Here is a 16180-nt window from a genome sequence, read left to right on the forward strand (position 1 = left end):
ACCTGAGCAGCAGGAACAGACTGCTCCCACTATTTAAATCAGAAACAGCTATGTTGTGCAGAGTGATGTCAAGAAAGCCCCTTTAAACACTACGCTGTGGGAGCAGTCTGGCCCTACAGCTCAGCTGTTTCTGATCTAAGCAGCTGAGCTCCCAAGTGGTCTGCGATCCTGGTAGTGACCACACCCACACCTGCTGTGTTTCCACAAAGTTTCTGCATCATGATTGTGTGATTCTATGCATAGCCTGCTTGGGCCGCAAAATTGTTTTGTCCAAGTTTTAGCTTCCAGAACAGATATATGTAATTCTAGTGAGGAATCACTACCTTTTGGGCTCTGTTTTCCATATGGTAAAATAAAGGGCTAGGGTATCATGAATGACTTCAGGTCAAGAGGCAGATTTGTGACTAAGCTAGATAGAACAAAGTTTCTGTAGAAACTTGGGCTGATGATTGGGTGCAAAAGAGGTTATTAAGTTCTGTGGTGACAGCGCAATAAACCAGTCTGAATAGCTCTGAAGGGAAGGAAAAGGAAATTCTGGAAGCCTTTCATAGAGAACTGCTTGGGGTAGTCTCTATGGGACAGCAACCCTTGTGTGTGTGAATTACTTGCAGCCATCATTTTTCTCCCTTCTGCATCCAGGCTGGGTTCAAATACAAGAAAAGGCTTCGGCTTCCAAAATAGATGTATGAATTATTCACTCTTCACAGCACACGGATGCAAGAGTTGTTTCATAGCTCTTTTTCTATCATATTATCTTTTCTCGGAGTGTCAAAGGCAAATCTGAACTTCCCACTTTGCTGCAAATGCTCTGATCAGACTAGAAGGCCTATACCTGGCAAATGTGTTCTTGTGGCTTTGGAACTGTCTGAGTGGGATTGCTGAGACCAGCAAAACTAGGAAGAACTCAGGGGAATAGAAAGTTTTTAAAAAATGCTTCTCAGGAGGGAAAACACATCCTAACTTCAGTTCCCCTCATTTGTTTATATACCTGCCACTGTTACTCTTAATGCTAACTCAGGTAGCTCCCAGGTTGGGACTTTTGAAAGGTTCAAATTAACCAAACTTTTTAGCTCTAAATTGACAGTACAGTGGCTGGGAGATGTGGAGGTGGCAGTTGCAGAGATATCAGTGTGCTGATATACAAGAGATGATAGGTTAGCTAAGGCTGCCCTGTTGGAGCTAGTAATAATATTCGGGAAATGCTTTTATTGTCAGCTCTTCAGCTTCTTCCTTCCATTTAGTTTTAATGGTCCAGGAGCCCTTCAGCATAAACATTTTGCCTTCTTCCAGTGATCAGAGATTATTTGCTTTCTGTAAAAAGTTCTAGCATTTTTATTTCCTCCAGACATGAGAACTGCATTATCATTGAAGCTGAGGAAATGCCAGAGAGGTTTAAAACCCAAGCTGTGTGTACTTTGCGCCATAATATCCAAGTGTGGTTTTAGTGCTCAGAATAAATTATGCAGATTATATTATGCATGCTATGCGAACTCTGCATATGATTATTGTTTCATGTTGGGAGTCTGCTTCAAAAATGGTCTATTTTGGTAGGTACTGTCGGCGTGGTTCTAGCCAAGTATGTAACACAGCAGACAGTGAAGTGAGAGGAAGGAAACAGGAGAGAGAATTAAGAGTTGTGAGAAAGGGACAAGGAATTCTTGCTGGATCTGGAGGATGTGGAAATCTCTGCATTGCTCTTTAAATCTTTTCTTTGGCAGCAAAAAACTACGGCTCTCTATACTTGCTTAAAATATACCAGATGTCAGTGCTGGATGTGAGAGTTAAGGGGGAAGAACTCAAAAGCCAGACAGTGAGGTGCAGTGATCCTGCCCCACTACCTCTGCTTTTTACTCACATAAATCAGATTTGAAGAATGGCAGTATTGTTGTGGTTGCCTAGCTACCACCACAGTGGCCAATGAAAGTACACATTTCTTAAAGGTAGAGGCACTATTATTATTTTGGAGGAGTTTAACTCCTGATGAACTGTGTGTGGAGTCTTTTTGTTTGTTTGTTTGATTGATTTTTTCTTTAGATTTCAGATTTTTCTCAAACCTGGAGCATTTCTGTGTAAAAAGATCTATCTTGTCTGTTCCTAGCTCTTATTTCTGGGCTTAAGTATCCACAGATGAAGACATATTGAGAATAAATATGATAAATAAAACAACATCCATAGTCCATGTGGCTGGTACAGACTATACTGGAGCTCCTGATAGGTCTTGAATGGGTTGAGGGAGGATGCTTTGACATACAGAAACATCTAACTTGTGAAAATAAACTGCAGTCCTAAGCAGATCTACCCAGAATCTATTCAGATCAATTTAATGGGCCATATTCCTGGGAACATGTTCCTAGGATTGCATTTAAAATTTCCAGTGATGTTTCAAGCCCGTGTTTTTACCAAATGAATATAATGGCACTGTCCTCATGGGAAAAGGCAACTGGACATGACCATTTTTATTTATTCATCATCAGAGTCAACCAGGTGGTAGATAAATAGTAGCCATGTGGGCTGTTTTTCATTTCTATATATTGACAGTTATCCTTGAGTCTTTCCTTACCAGGCTTATGAGTTGAGCTGTGTTTGTCCCTTTTCATATTAGGAGGTGTGTTGGTTGCTATGTGTAAAGGTATCTAAGGTAAGAGTGGGCATTGGAATAAGGGCTACGGCATCACCAAGGTGCTGATGGTTCCCTAAAGCAAGGAAAAGCATAATATTTTCACTCTGAGTGCTCGTAAGTTAAAAGGGGAAGAATATAATTTCAGTAAGCACTAAGGGCTAGGGGCAAAGGTTTGGAACACCATGTTCCACAAATGTACTTTGTTAATGTGCTACTGGGCATCGTCAGGCCTGCTGCTGGGTCAAAACTGCATCCACACTGCATTCTTCACAACCATTCCTTGAGCAGTCTGTGTGGAAGTCATCCTGCCATCACACACTGTCCTTTGTACATTGGCAACTCATTAAGCATGCCAACCATCTCTTCTCATGCAGCACAACCCTTTGTGGACAGCATCAATGCAGGTGTGGTGACTCTAGGGATGCACCTTGACATTCCTGGCTGGGGCTTCACCTCTTCAGTCTGTGTTGACACAGCCAGCTGCACTCCTTTGAACACTGAGTTCCATGCTGTTTCAGCTCTCTGAGAAACTAGCTCCCACCTTCATCTGATGAACTGTTATCACTGGAAGGCAGAACTGTGACAGCTACTCTGCCCTATCAGGATCAAAATATACAGGATGCTGGAAAATCATTGAATATTGTCCCAGGTTTTCAAAAAGGAAACTGGAGCTGAATGGGCCCCAATTCAGAATTGAGAGTTGTGTGTGGGTTGACTGGGGGAGGGTGTTAATCCTTCCCTTCCCATGGTCTTGCCAGTCAAAAGCATTCCTCTCTCCCCCTCCCCCCAGGCTGTTCATTGTCCTAGAATATAGGCACCCTCTCTTTTTTGTCCCCCCACCCACCCATCAAGGCTAAAAGCAATAACTTGGGGGAGGGAGGGTTGTTTTAAATTCACAAAATGATACAGAGGAGAAGAGTTCAGTCCCTCTTCCCCGCACTCCACAGCCTTGATTTGAATTGGGTCCTTAGACTGCTGCTATTTCCCTTCAGGAAAAAGAAAACCCACTGATATGGATCTTCCAGCATCTTGTCTGTTTTGGCACTCAACTTTCCAACTGTATTATTGCTGCTAGTACTGGCAAAGCTATTGAGAAGGTAGACATCCTCAAAAACATATGGGATGTTATTGCAGATTTTTCTGTGCCAGAGCTGGCTCTGCCTGTGTTTATTTTGGGTAAGCTGTTTCAGAGTGAAGCTTGGCCTTAAATGACTTGGTGGCTTTCACAAGGCAAACAAACTTCAGTGCTTAGTTCTTGTGGTGCAACTCTGCCCTTGGTAAGCCTTGTCCTTGGCAAGGCAAGGCAGTGACTCGGGCGGCTTTGTTTTCCTCCCTGGATCTGTCTTGCCTATTGATTGCTTCTCCCTGACTGCGGCGGTATAATCTAATCCACAGTTATGAAATATTCTGCTGTATTAAAGAGAGATGCTGCATCAGTGAAGGTCACTTAGGAGCATGGGAGCTCCCAGTCATGGCTGCCTCAGCTAGTCAGCGGGCAGTTGTTAAAGAGAGCGGAGAATGAAAGTAGTGAAGGCAAGATCATTTAAAAGCAGTGATTGGCTGATGGGGGGGGGTTAAAATGGGAATGCGCTCTTATACATATACTGGGCTAGTGTGAAGGGGCTTTGCATGTGCCTTTATCACAAATGTGAGGCAACTGTACTCTTATTCAGGGGGACAGAGGAGTTAAGTTGTGCCATGGGGCAGTGGCCCTACCCCTGCACTCACCTGCTTCAGAGGGGACTCTGCTTGGGGACAGCCTCACCTAGGCACCACTGACTCAGGCAGCCTAACTAGGGGCTATAGAGAAAGGAGCAAGGGAGTGACCACAGCCAGCAATGTGCTAGCAGCAATGTCAAAGCCCAGCAGGGCTGGCATGCTCCTCTGAAGGGAGGCGGGCCTCAGGCAAGCAGCCTGCAACAGCCGGGATCCATACCATGCAGGTTGCCATACCGCTTGGAAGCTAGAATTTTTGTCTGTGCTGATGTAATAGGCTATGAAAAAGCGAAGGTGAAACAGGGTATTCAATACTGGAACCTTGTCACATATTGGAATAAAAAAGAAGGCAGCTTTTATAGGCACCTTTAAAAAATCTTTTTGGGTTGATTTTCGCCAGTCATGCCACTGATGTTGCTGTAGCCATATGCTGTAGTTGCCTATCACTACTTGCTTTGCATCCATAAATAAGCCAGAGGAGGAAGCCGGAAGCAGCTTTGGCCTCCTGGGCAAGCCACCAGATAGGATTGCCAGGTCCACTGGACCAGCCAGCGGGTCTTACCAGGACCAGGGAGGGGGGAAAGCCTGAAAAAAAACATGATGCTTCTATGTCACCCACAAGTGACATAGGGACATTGGTGAGGATGCTTTGGTTTGGGGGCAACATTCTATGGTAAAATGAGTGCCTCACCATAGGTGTTTACCCAAAAACCAGAGTGTGCCTCCCCCAATATCACCAACATTTCTATAGCACTTTCAGGTGACACAGAAACATCTTTTTTTTTCAGGCTTCTTCCCTGTTGGGGAGAAGGGATTCTTCCCAATTTCTTAAACCCCTGAAATGGAAAGAAAGACACAAAATCAGGGGGTCACCAGGCCTCAATTGGGGCCTGGCAACCCTACCTCCATACCAGCATCTTAAAATCTCATGGGGGGGCAGCCAGAGAAGCCTTTGCTCAGGTTCCCTTCAATCATTGGCAGTCTTGTCTGGAGTAATTGGTGAGTCCAGGCCAGCCTATCCCCAGACAACCCTTTATTAAGTTGGCTCAAGGGGAGCTGAGGAGGAAGGGCCAAGCAGGCCTTAGCAGAGAGAGAGAGAGAGAGAGAGAGAGAGAGAGAGAGAGAGAGAGAGAGAGTTGATGGTCTCCTGCCTGACCTTGCCTACCGCATCCCAATCTAATTCTTAGTCTTTTTGCTTGTTCATTTGCATAGAATTCAACTTCACACATTCAAACATTCAAAACATGTGATTCTTTGATTTCTAGTAATACAAGTGTTGATAACATATAGCTGGATATATATTTGTGGGCATTAAGGTTGCCAGCTCAGGGTTTTGAAAAACCTACAGAGGGTGGGGTTTGGGGAGGGGAGGGACATAAATGGGGGGAAATGCTATATAGTCCACATAAGCAGCCATTTTCTCCAGAAGAACTTCTCTGTTGTCTGGAGATGAGCTGTAAACCCAGAAGGATACCCAGGTCCCACCTGGAGGCTGGCACTCCTAGTTGGCATGTATAAGAAGAAAGAATAACTCTGCTGTTTAGTTGACCAATAGGGATATTAACAGAGCAGGTCATATTGGAAAATTCAAATTGATTCGTATAGCCCAGATTTCGCTGTACCATCATATTTGTGTGTAGAAATCTATATAAATAAATAAAAGAGAAGCTGCAATGGGCTTTTACTATTAGAGCAGAAAATAAATAATCAAAGAAATAAACCCAAAAGAAAACTGTACCCAAAATATACATTTCATTTCACTGGAACTGTTACATATTTGGATGAACTAGTGTTAGGCCACAGAACCCCAAGCAACAAAGTGAAACAGATGAGGCTACAATTAAATTAAGGAAGCCTCGCTGGGGGCTCAATTGAAATGAAGGTATTTGTCAAAAAGAGTTGGGAATGCAAGTGACGATAACAGGGAACCGAAATAGCACTATAATCATTCCAGCTCTGATGAGAATTCAGATTGGTGTATTTAAATATAGAAATATACTGTTGAAGCTTTGACAAACATCAGAATAGAGAAAGATACCTCCCTTCCCCAAGGTGCAGAAATTCCAATCAGGAAGTTAGTGTCACAAGTGACGGTGAGTTAAATTAAAACAATCTATTTTGACTCCTGGCAGAAGTGAACCACTGTCCAAGAGGCAGAAAGGGCCACATCTGATGAATTATGCTGAGTAATATGTTGCCAAACTCAGTTTTACAAAATATGAGATTGTTGCCTATGAGGATAAATAGGATATTATTTAATTTCTGAAAAAGCAATACAGAATTTGCTGAGAACTCTAGTGAACTGCTGCACTAGAGCAGGAGGAAGTGACAGAAGTAAAATCTCTGACCGATTATACAAGGGTGTTGCTGCAATAGGCCACCGCCAATTTCTCGTGGTGGGGCAACATGCCCCGCTGCCTCCTGTGTAAGCATGGGGGACAAAATCCCCCAACACACATGGTCCACCCCGGTGTTGTGCATGTGCATGTGCATGTGCATGCACATCTCCATGGCCAGAAGGTTTCACCATGACTCATGGTGGCGATGGCAGCAGGGGGAGTGGAGGCATAATGGTAGAAGAGCAGCATGCCGCTATCCTACCATCATGGTGGGTGTAAAAATGCCCCATTCAGCTCTATAGCACTGTGAAGCTGAATGGGACATTTTGTGTCCTTGCAGGGACACTGTGGGTTGGGGAGAGGAGCCAGGCCTAGAAGGCCGGGCTCTTCCCATATGCATGAGCCTGGTCTGGCCTGGCCTCTGATGGCAGCTGCAGCCAGTCAGAGGCCCTACTGCGGGTCAGGTCCAGGAGTGGCCACCCTGGTGGCAGTATCATGCATAAGCGGGGATTTGCCCCGCTGCCATGCCATCAGCAGCCTGGCCTTTCTGCCCCATGCATTCATTTAGGGAATGCACTAATTTAGGGGTGCCATCCTCTTGGTGGGACCTATAGCTCATCTCCAGATTACAGAGATCAGTTCCCCTGCTTGGAGGGTAGACTCTGTACCCATTTGAGATCCCTGCCCTTCCCCAGGCTACATGCCCAAATCTCTAGGAGTTTCCCAACCTGGAATTGGCAACCCTATCCCTCCCATCACCTGCCAGTGAAAACCTGGCGCAACTCTAAATTCACTATTTAAAACCCCCTATATCTAAAGCTTCAATTTTCTGAAATCAGAGAAAAATGTGCATGTCAATGGTGCTTTGGAGGGTGGACTTTATGGCGTTATATTCTGCTGAGATGAGATTGCATCTCTCCTGAAACCTCACCTTCCGAAGCCTCATCCCAAAATCTCCAGGTATTTCTCATCATCATTGGGCAACGCTAAGGGGAATTGTTTTCTATAGTTAGAAGAACTGTTATGATTCCAGGCAACCCTAGAGGGAGCAGAGGCAGCAGGAAAAGGAGAGAGACTATGGGGGCTTTCAGGAAAGGGAAAGAGGAAATAATGGGGACAGGGAAGTGAGATGCCTTCTGCAAGTCCTTTCAGGTTCCCACTTGGTTGGTCTAAATGCAGAAACTCCCTGTAAGTCAATTTCTGAAGCTTGGTTCGAATCTGTGCTCTCCCAGTTGTATATTTTCAGTTTCATTTTACCGTACGTGTTAAATCTTCAGGTTTTTGTACATTAATAATTTTTAAGGCTTATATTTGGGCTAATTGCTATTTCAAGCTACATTTTTGTTCTATTCACTTTCTACATGAGCTACTGTAGTCTTAGGGGATCATTAATGCTTGGCTTTTGCCTTTCAGGGTCATCAGTCGAGCTCAAGGCCTGAAGCTAGTGGTAGAAACTCTGATGTCATCTCTAAAACCCATTGGAAATATTGTTGTGATTTGCTGTGCTTTCTTCATCATTTTTGGCATCTTGGGAGTCCAGGTAGGCTGTGTGCAGGATTTGTTGAAGTCAGAAGGTCCCCATGCCCAATCCATTGCTTAGAAACAGGGGTCTCCATACTTATATACTTTTGCAAATTTCCATATGTGCCACAAATAAAGGCCAAGAGCTGACAAGGTACACCCACACACACACACACACACACATGCACAGATGACTGTGGGAACAATACGTAAAACAACCCTGAGTATCTCAGAGCTGCTTCTTATTTATAATAGATGCAAAATATTTTATGTACGCTGTAATGTGTTCATGCAGCAACAACGTGTGTCCATTTTCTTGTATCGCACAGGCACATACAGTGGGGGAAGGGCCTTGATTAATAATTAACTGGTATAGCTAATTAGCAGCTTGATCCAAACTCAGCAGGGAATGTTTGTTTATTTAATTAAAATGGTTCTATCCTGCCTTATCTCTTCGGACTCAAGGAAGGGCACGATGTAGCAATCAAGTTGCAAAGGGATAAAATAGCAAAATTAAAACATATTAAAATGTACACTTGAACAGTTTAAAAACATTCAGATATAACACTTAGAGCTTATAACACTACTCAGGGTCATCAAATTAACAGCTGGTTTTTCTGGCAATGCTGCTTTTATCTTGCTTTATTTTAACTCACAAAATTTAGATCCCACCTTTCTCTCTTTATAAGGGCTACCAAGATGGCTAATTAAAAACAGACAGAATACAATCACAAATATACTACTTCTTGTTAGAAATATTAATCGACACTCCATAAGACATGCATGACTTTCTGGTCATGTCTGTTATTTCGCTTTCTTAAACAGAACCCTAAAGTTTTGCCATCTCTTTGCAAGTCCAGGTTATTTTATTTATATTTATAGACTGCCACTCCTGGCACAGCCTGCATGGGGCAGTTTACATAAAAAAGATAAAGACAACTTTAAATCGATTGATGGTGGCAACAATCCACAGACTACTTTCCCCAATGCGAACCCTCAGGCCTTCTGAGCAGCCATCACTGTTGCACTGGTAGGTGACCACAGGCGATGTTTGGCCTGGAAGGGATACAGATACAAGAGATCTAAAGGGGCACACAGGGCAGGGACCCGATCTTACTACCCTGGCCTCAACCAAATGCCAGGCAGAAGAGCTCCATCTTGCAGGCTCGGCAGAATCCAGAGAGCTCCGTCAGGGCCCTCAGCTCTTCTGGGAACTCATTCCACCAAATTGGGGCCAGGACCAAAAAGGCCCTGGCCCTGGTCTAGGCCAGACACACTTCCCGGGGCCCGGGACAACCTGCAAATTCATACCCACAGAGTGAAGAGCCCAGCAGGAAGCATAATGAGGGTTATGAGAAGGAAGCACTAACACAGTAAAACAAAGCATATCAGTGTTGGCTGTCCTTCAGTAAAAAAGGTGCAGTCAACTTAGCCTGGCTTGTTTCAGGCCATTATACTGATATGCATCATAAAGGCTGTCACCCTGTTACTTCCTGTGTGCCAATGAAAAAAAATCTTTAATCATCTGAAATCTTGTTACCTCTTATACTGTTGAGAATCACATCCATCCAACTCAGTTGAAGGCAATGCCTCAGGATTGTCAGCTGTAATACAGCTGAGTCATGTGGCTTTTCCCCAGTCTTCCAATCAGTTCATAAGATGATGCGAGATTATGACAGCTTTTAACACTGAGCAGCATGTTAACCCAACTCATGAAGCTTTTGTCTCCAGTGGTGCTATGTTTGAAGACTATACAGTAGATCCTGGAAGATCCATTTGTTTTCTGCAGAGGACTTGTGCCAATTCTTTTGCCGATTCTTGGTTTTCACAGTTATTCAAGGGGAAGTTTTTTGTCTGCCAAGGGGAGGATACAAGGAACATCACCAACAAATCAGACTGTGCAGAAGCCAACTACAAATGGGTCCGGCACAAGTATAATTTTGATAATCTCGGCCAGGTATTAATGGAATGGTAATCTGCTTCTTTGCTCCCTTATTTCCTTGATTTAAAACATATGTTAAGTATTCTTACAGATACCCAGCTGCCATAGCAGATAACATGTTTCCTAGTGGTACTGTGTACATTTATATAGTAGCATTCAGATTTAAGACAGACACACTCTTCCCTGGTCTGTTCTAATTGCTCTACTGCTATGCAGCAGACTACGTATATCTAGTAAAAGGCCCCCTCTACTACAGCTAGACATGCTGTACCCTGAACATCATAATATCTCCATTCATTTACAGCGGCCACTGGAATACATTCATATTTTAGCGATGTAGTTGAGCTAATTAGAATTGAGGGTTGGATGCCTGGAGGGTAAAAATGGACATGGCTTTCTTCTATTTGAGTTAACCTTCTTTGCTGTATCAGTATTTGTCACTGATAGGTTTTTGCTGACAGGAGACTTCTAACTTGAAAGTCCCATATTATTGTCAGCAAGCTAAAACAGCAAGCACAAGCAAGGGAGAATAGAAATGCCCAAATAAAAAAGAGATGTTTTCTTCCAGCTTGAATGTAATGTATTTTTTTTTCCTTTTACCTTTGTAGGCCTTAATGTCTCTGTTTGTCTTGGCCTCCAAAGATGGGTGGGTAGACATCATGTATGATGGATTGGATGCTGTAGGAGTGGATCAGCAGGTATGTGTTTGGCATTAAATTCCAGAAGTGCGAGAGAAAAAGCGAAAAATTCTTCATTATTTGGTTTTGTTAAAAATACTTGGAATGGAAATGTCCAAGGTATTTTGCTATCATGCAACAAAGCTAAGTCCAACCCTTAAAAAAACACCATTTGTCCCACATCTGTACCTTACTCAATATTCATTTTAACAACTTCTTCTACCTTGTAGCCAGTCATGAACTATAATCCTTGGATGCTGCTCTACTTCATCTCCTTCCTGCTGATAGTTGCCTTCTTTGTCCTCAACATGTTTGTGGGAGTCGTGGTGGAAAACTTTCATAAGTGCCGTCAACATCAGGAGGAAGAAGAAGCCAAGAGAAGAGAGGAGAAGAGACTCCGTCGACTGGAGAAAAAGAGAAGGAGTAAGGAGAAACAGATGGCTGGTCGGTAGTCTTTCCACATCTTTTCGAGTCCTGCTTGACCTTTGACAGTCTTCCCACACCTTGCTGCATAGCGCCTGAAGCTCAGGGTCCTCCCAAAAGCATGGCCAGCTATGAAAGTTGCATGAAGGATATTCACTGGCATAGGCTGAGCAAAGCCATGGAAATATAGCAATGGCTGCATGATTTGCAACTAACTTTTGTGCTAGGTTATTTTTTCTAAGGATTTTCTTTTTAATTTTTCTCATTGCTCAAGCTTAGCATTATCCAAATAGTGTTAAATGCAAAGACCAGCAGTTCCAGAACAGGCCAAGAATCTTAGGCATGTCTTGCACTGTTGCTGATAAATACTTTCACTATTTGGTTTATTACAGCCTTGTAAGATCACAGTTGGATTTCTTTTGTCAGCTTCCAAGCCAATTTAATGAAATTTCACAATGTATTCAAGGATGTAATAATACAAAAGCCAGCCTTATATTAGAAATGCTTGAAAACATAGTGCACTTGCATGAGAAATACAGATTTTTTTTAAGAAAGAAAATAACCAGACATAGAAAATAACCAAAAGAATTTTCACCAATTTGGGATAAATGCAATGACACACTTGGTAGGCATCTTAGAATAATATTTTATTCTTTTGTGAACCCATCCATATTAGATAAATATGAAATTTAAGAAACTTGACCTATCATCTTTTAACCTCAGTTTCTGTTTGATTGAAAAAGCAGGAAATAAAACTCAGGTCAGAGGTCACAGGTCAGAGGTACTCTCCTCCATCTTGCATGTCTTCTATTCAACTTAATTTTCGCCAAATACTCATGTATCCATGGTATCCCTCATCGCCTTCATTGTTGTGTTTTCCCCTTTTCCTCTTCCGCATTTTTGACTCCCCTTCTCAATCAGCATCTGTAAATTGGTAGAACTCTCTCTTTGTTGTCATTGTTCATTGTTGTTTAGTAGTCCTAATAACAACCAAGATTTTAGTGCTGTTTCCTTGTATGACTATATGATATGGCCAGAATTAAAGAAAGTATTAATTGTGTTATTTAAGTTTATACCACTATACTTAAGCAATTGTAAAGCCTGGTATCTAATATTTAAATGTTATACACATTAATGTGGGAATGCCAGATCAGAAGTTCAAAAAAGTGAACATCTGGCAGTGTGGTTTCTTGTGGAATTCTGAGGACCACAGATAGTCTGAATAAGAGAAATGAATTCTGAGGTTGTGGTGTTTTGGGGACACTTTTAAAAATATATCAGATAATTTTTTCAAGACAGGTAAGCAAATATTTCAGAGAGTGCTAACATCATATTTGAGGGCTACTCTTGTGTTTTAGGGTGATTCTGCATATTTTCTTCTGTGCCAAAGTTCACAGAGTTTTGTATATATGTTAGTCTTTATGATGCACATGTATATAAAATTACCAGTATTTTTGAGAAGCACATTTACAGATACTACATCAATGATAAATATCTATGGAACTGCATTGGGCTGATGTAGTATCTTTGAATGGGAAACTAGAAATAGCTGCAATTTATACTGTAAGGTGATTAGAATCACAATGCCCATAAAAACCCCTTGGACTTTGATGCATAAAATATGCCTGTAAATGAAAGTACATCACCTCCAAATCAGACCAGAGTTGTGACAAATTCATATTTTTCTATGAAACGGGCACCCTTGTAAATTAACACTGGGAACAGTCTACAAAGAGGAATTAGGAACAGGCTTGTGCATTCTTTGGGGAAAGGGCTCTCCTTCTTAAAAGATTGAAATACATCCAAGAAACAATGAGCACTTTTGGAAGTTTGTTCAGAAGTCTGGTCTAAACAAGGTGTATATTGGCATAGTCACATAATGTGGGATAATGGTAACATTGCTCCTCCATATTCTATTCTCCTGCATATTTCAAAGGTTTGCCCCACACTCATCTTTCTGCCTATCTTCCTTCACCCTGCTCTGTGATCCCTAGTCTTGGGACTTAACTTGCTGCTCAGTATTGCATGTGTTATTCTTTGGCCTGATAAACTCCCTTCCTGCCCCTCTTTCTTCTACAGAGGTAAATCACCTGTTCCTAGTCAATTGTCCACCCTTCCTTTGGATCCCTGTAGCATTAGGTCCCCTGTCTTTGCATTGGTCCTCCTCTTCCCCAGCAGCAGAAGCCTCAATAAAAGCAACTTTCTTTTCAATCTGATGCTGAAGCAAAGATGTTATCCTGAGCGAAGGCAAACCCAAATGAAAGAAATGAATAGGAATCACATTGACTTATGTACGATGTGTAAATGGTTTATGAAATTGTTATTCCATTCTACAGACAACAGTTTGCAATCCTGGTTATGCTTCAGTGGCATGATAGCATCAGGCACAATAATGTAAGAATCGATATGCTTATAGCACTGTAACATATATTTATTAATCTTGCAACAATAATAAATACTGTAAATAATATTTTTATAGTTTAAGTAGAACAGTAAAAAGTTGTATAAGGTAACAGAGGACACAGGGTTTGTTGACCCAAGGTAGTTGTAACACCTTCAGCTTAATTCCTGAGTCTGAAAATGAATTCAAGTATTTCAGGATTTACAATATTCTACTACAATATCATACACATCATTTATAAACTTCATGTGATCTCCACTAATAAGACTTACTGTAATTGTCTATGACAGGTTTGTTTAGGGCTCCTCTGATTGAAATGTAACAGGAACTCTTTCACTTCCCCTGGACAATTAATAATTCCTTGGAAATTAATTTCATATTAATTGTAGTGGTTGCTTTTTAAAATAACCACCTGGGGAAGCTAATATTTTACTTTTCTTTCAAGTTAAAAAAATGGTTGCTATGCCTTCAGTAATCTTACTTATAACATATTCAAGCCATCAAAGAAAATCACATAGCAATTGTTAATGCTATATACCAAGATATCTCAAAAACGTGGAATGATATTTTGATACAGTTCTCTAAAACGTATATACTGTAGAGGCAATGGCCAAATGCCGGTATATTATTGGGATATTGTTGTAAAAGAAACTTCCATACAGGATTTACAAAACAAAACAGACTCTCAAATATTTTAGGACAAGGCTGTCCACAAATTCACATTGAATTAAAATGTGTTCTGTCGACTGCATGGATTCAAATCTGTAGCCCTTAACAAGTAGCATTTAACCCATGTCTTAGCACTATGAAGCAAAAGTTTTGAGAACGTCAAGCCCAAAATTGGCTGCTTCCACATTGTGACAATTCTCCATTGTGTATTTATTGTTGCTAAAAGTGCAGAAGCATTTGCAGTGGCAACAGAGAGTTCATGGGGCCATTTTCCTATTTTTCTCCCCCTCACTAGCTGCAAGCTGCAGCTGTGAAAAAGCACCAATGTGAGTAGAAGATTTGATAATCCACCCTATCCTGTCCACACAGTATGCAAACCAGCTTGGTTGCATTCTTTTTTGGAAACCTTAGCAAAGCAGGTTTGGGAAACATTGTAGTAAAGCAGGGGGAAAGCCAGAAAGGGTACAAGCGGATGATGTTGCTCTAAATGCTCTAAAACAGTGGTCCCAACCTTTTTATCACTGGGGACTGGTCAACGCTTGACAATTTTACTGAGGCACGGGGGGGGGGGGGGGCTTAATCTTTTGCCAAGGGACGTCGCCACCACCTGAGCCCCTGCTCTGCTTGCTTTCCTGCCAGCACCCCTGATTCCCGCCGCCCACTGGGGGGGTGCTGCCAGCAGCAGCTGCGCAGTGCTACACTGAGGGGGAGCCCCAGCCATGGTGGCTGCTGGAAGGCACCAAAGCTGAGCTGGCAGCAGAGTGGCAGGGCAGCCCCCGAGGCAGCAGCCAGGGAGGAGGACGAGGAGGAACTGCAGCCCGGTACCGACTGATCCATGGACTGGATCAGTCCCAGTCCCTGGACCAGAGTTTGGGAACAGCTGCTCTAAAAAGGCTATTCTAGTTTGTAGTCAGGACCAACAAAAACAGCCATGTGGAAGCAGCCTGAATGTCAATTTGATACAAACCCCCATATTCCCATGATGCTGGAGCCGGTCCGTCACCAGCCAAGGGCTGGCTGAATCAGGCCCCCAATCTCCCTGCAGTAAGGGAATGCAGATACTTTCATGTTCCTTATCCTGCTACAGTTGCCATCAGCAACCATGCTGAGCCAGGCCCATATGGATGGAAGGCCCAGCTCCTGGAAGGCCCAGCTCCTCCCCTGCCTACAGAGTCCTAGAAGGGACAAGAAATGCAACCATTCAGGTCTGTAGTGCTTCGCAGCAGCACAGAACTGAATGGGATGGGTTTTTTTATTATTTCCAGGAAGGTGGGATTGCCTTGCTACACCCAGTGTGGCCGCCGCTGTGTGGAATCAGTATGGGAGTAATTTCCCCAAAGGAGAATTCCTTCATAGAATGTAAAGTATCTAGGTGTCTTACAGTTCAATCCTACTTTGTTACACTAATCAACAACCATTGATTTCAGTGGACTTATAAAAGGATATAATTCTGTTCTGAATTGAACTGTAAGGCTAACATCTTGAACACATTTTTTAGGGGGATAGGCCCTATTGAGCTCCATGGAATTTGCTTCTGGGTGAATATCCTCAGGATTTCAGTCCAAGGGTAGAAATACATGTTCAAATAAATGTGTGTAATTAAACCCCAATAACTTCTTCTCTTGGGAGAGGCACGTTTGGGAGGAGCCAATTTGGACTGGAAAGGGGGTATCAGTATCTTTGTGTGGAGGAGCTTAGCTCTTCTCCTTGTGTATTTAGAGTATTGATGATGGTATCCTGCCTTTTCAAATTTGTCCTGAAAGTGAGTCCCCATTCACAGCGAATTTGCTTGCACGTAACCCAAGGTTCTATCCTAAGTGTATAGTCTTTAACCTAAATAGTCCATGGTGAGTACAATCCGTTGAAATTGGA

At 42.5% G+C, this 16180-nt stretch overlaps 1 protein-coding gene across 11 annotated transcripts in view; it reads left to right on the forward strand.

Moving 5' to 3' along the window:
* Positions 1–16180, forward strand: part of CACNA1G (calcium voltage-gated channel subunit alpha1 G) — a 482930-nt gene that overhangs the window by 401224 nt on the left and 65526 nt on the right. For 9 of the 11 annotated variants that reach the window (XM_077327962.1, XM_077327955.1, XM_077327961.1 and 6 more), the window contains 4 exons: positions 8089–8215; positions 10028–10153; positions 10747–10836; positions 11046–11259. In XM_077327962.1, the coding sequence (XP_077184077.1) occupies positions 8089–8215; positions 10028–10153; positions 10747–10836; positions 11046–11259 (557 nt within the window). The remainder of the gene's footprint in view (positions 1–8088; positions 8216–10027; positions 10154–10746; positions 10837–11045; positions 11260–16180) is intronic. The other 2 variants (XM_077327956.1, XM_077327960.1) reach the window with 1 other exon arrangement.

This window comes from Paroedura picta, chromosome 3, assembly GCF_049243985.1.
Source record: "Paroedura picta isolate Pp20150507F chromosome 3, Ppicta_v3.0, whole genome shotgun sequence".
Classification (NCBI taxonomy): domain Eukaryota; kingdom Metazoa; phylum Chordata; class Lepidosauria; order Squamata; family Gekkonidae; genus Paroedura; species Paroedura picta.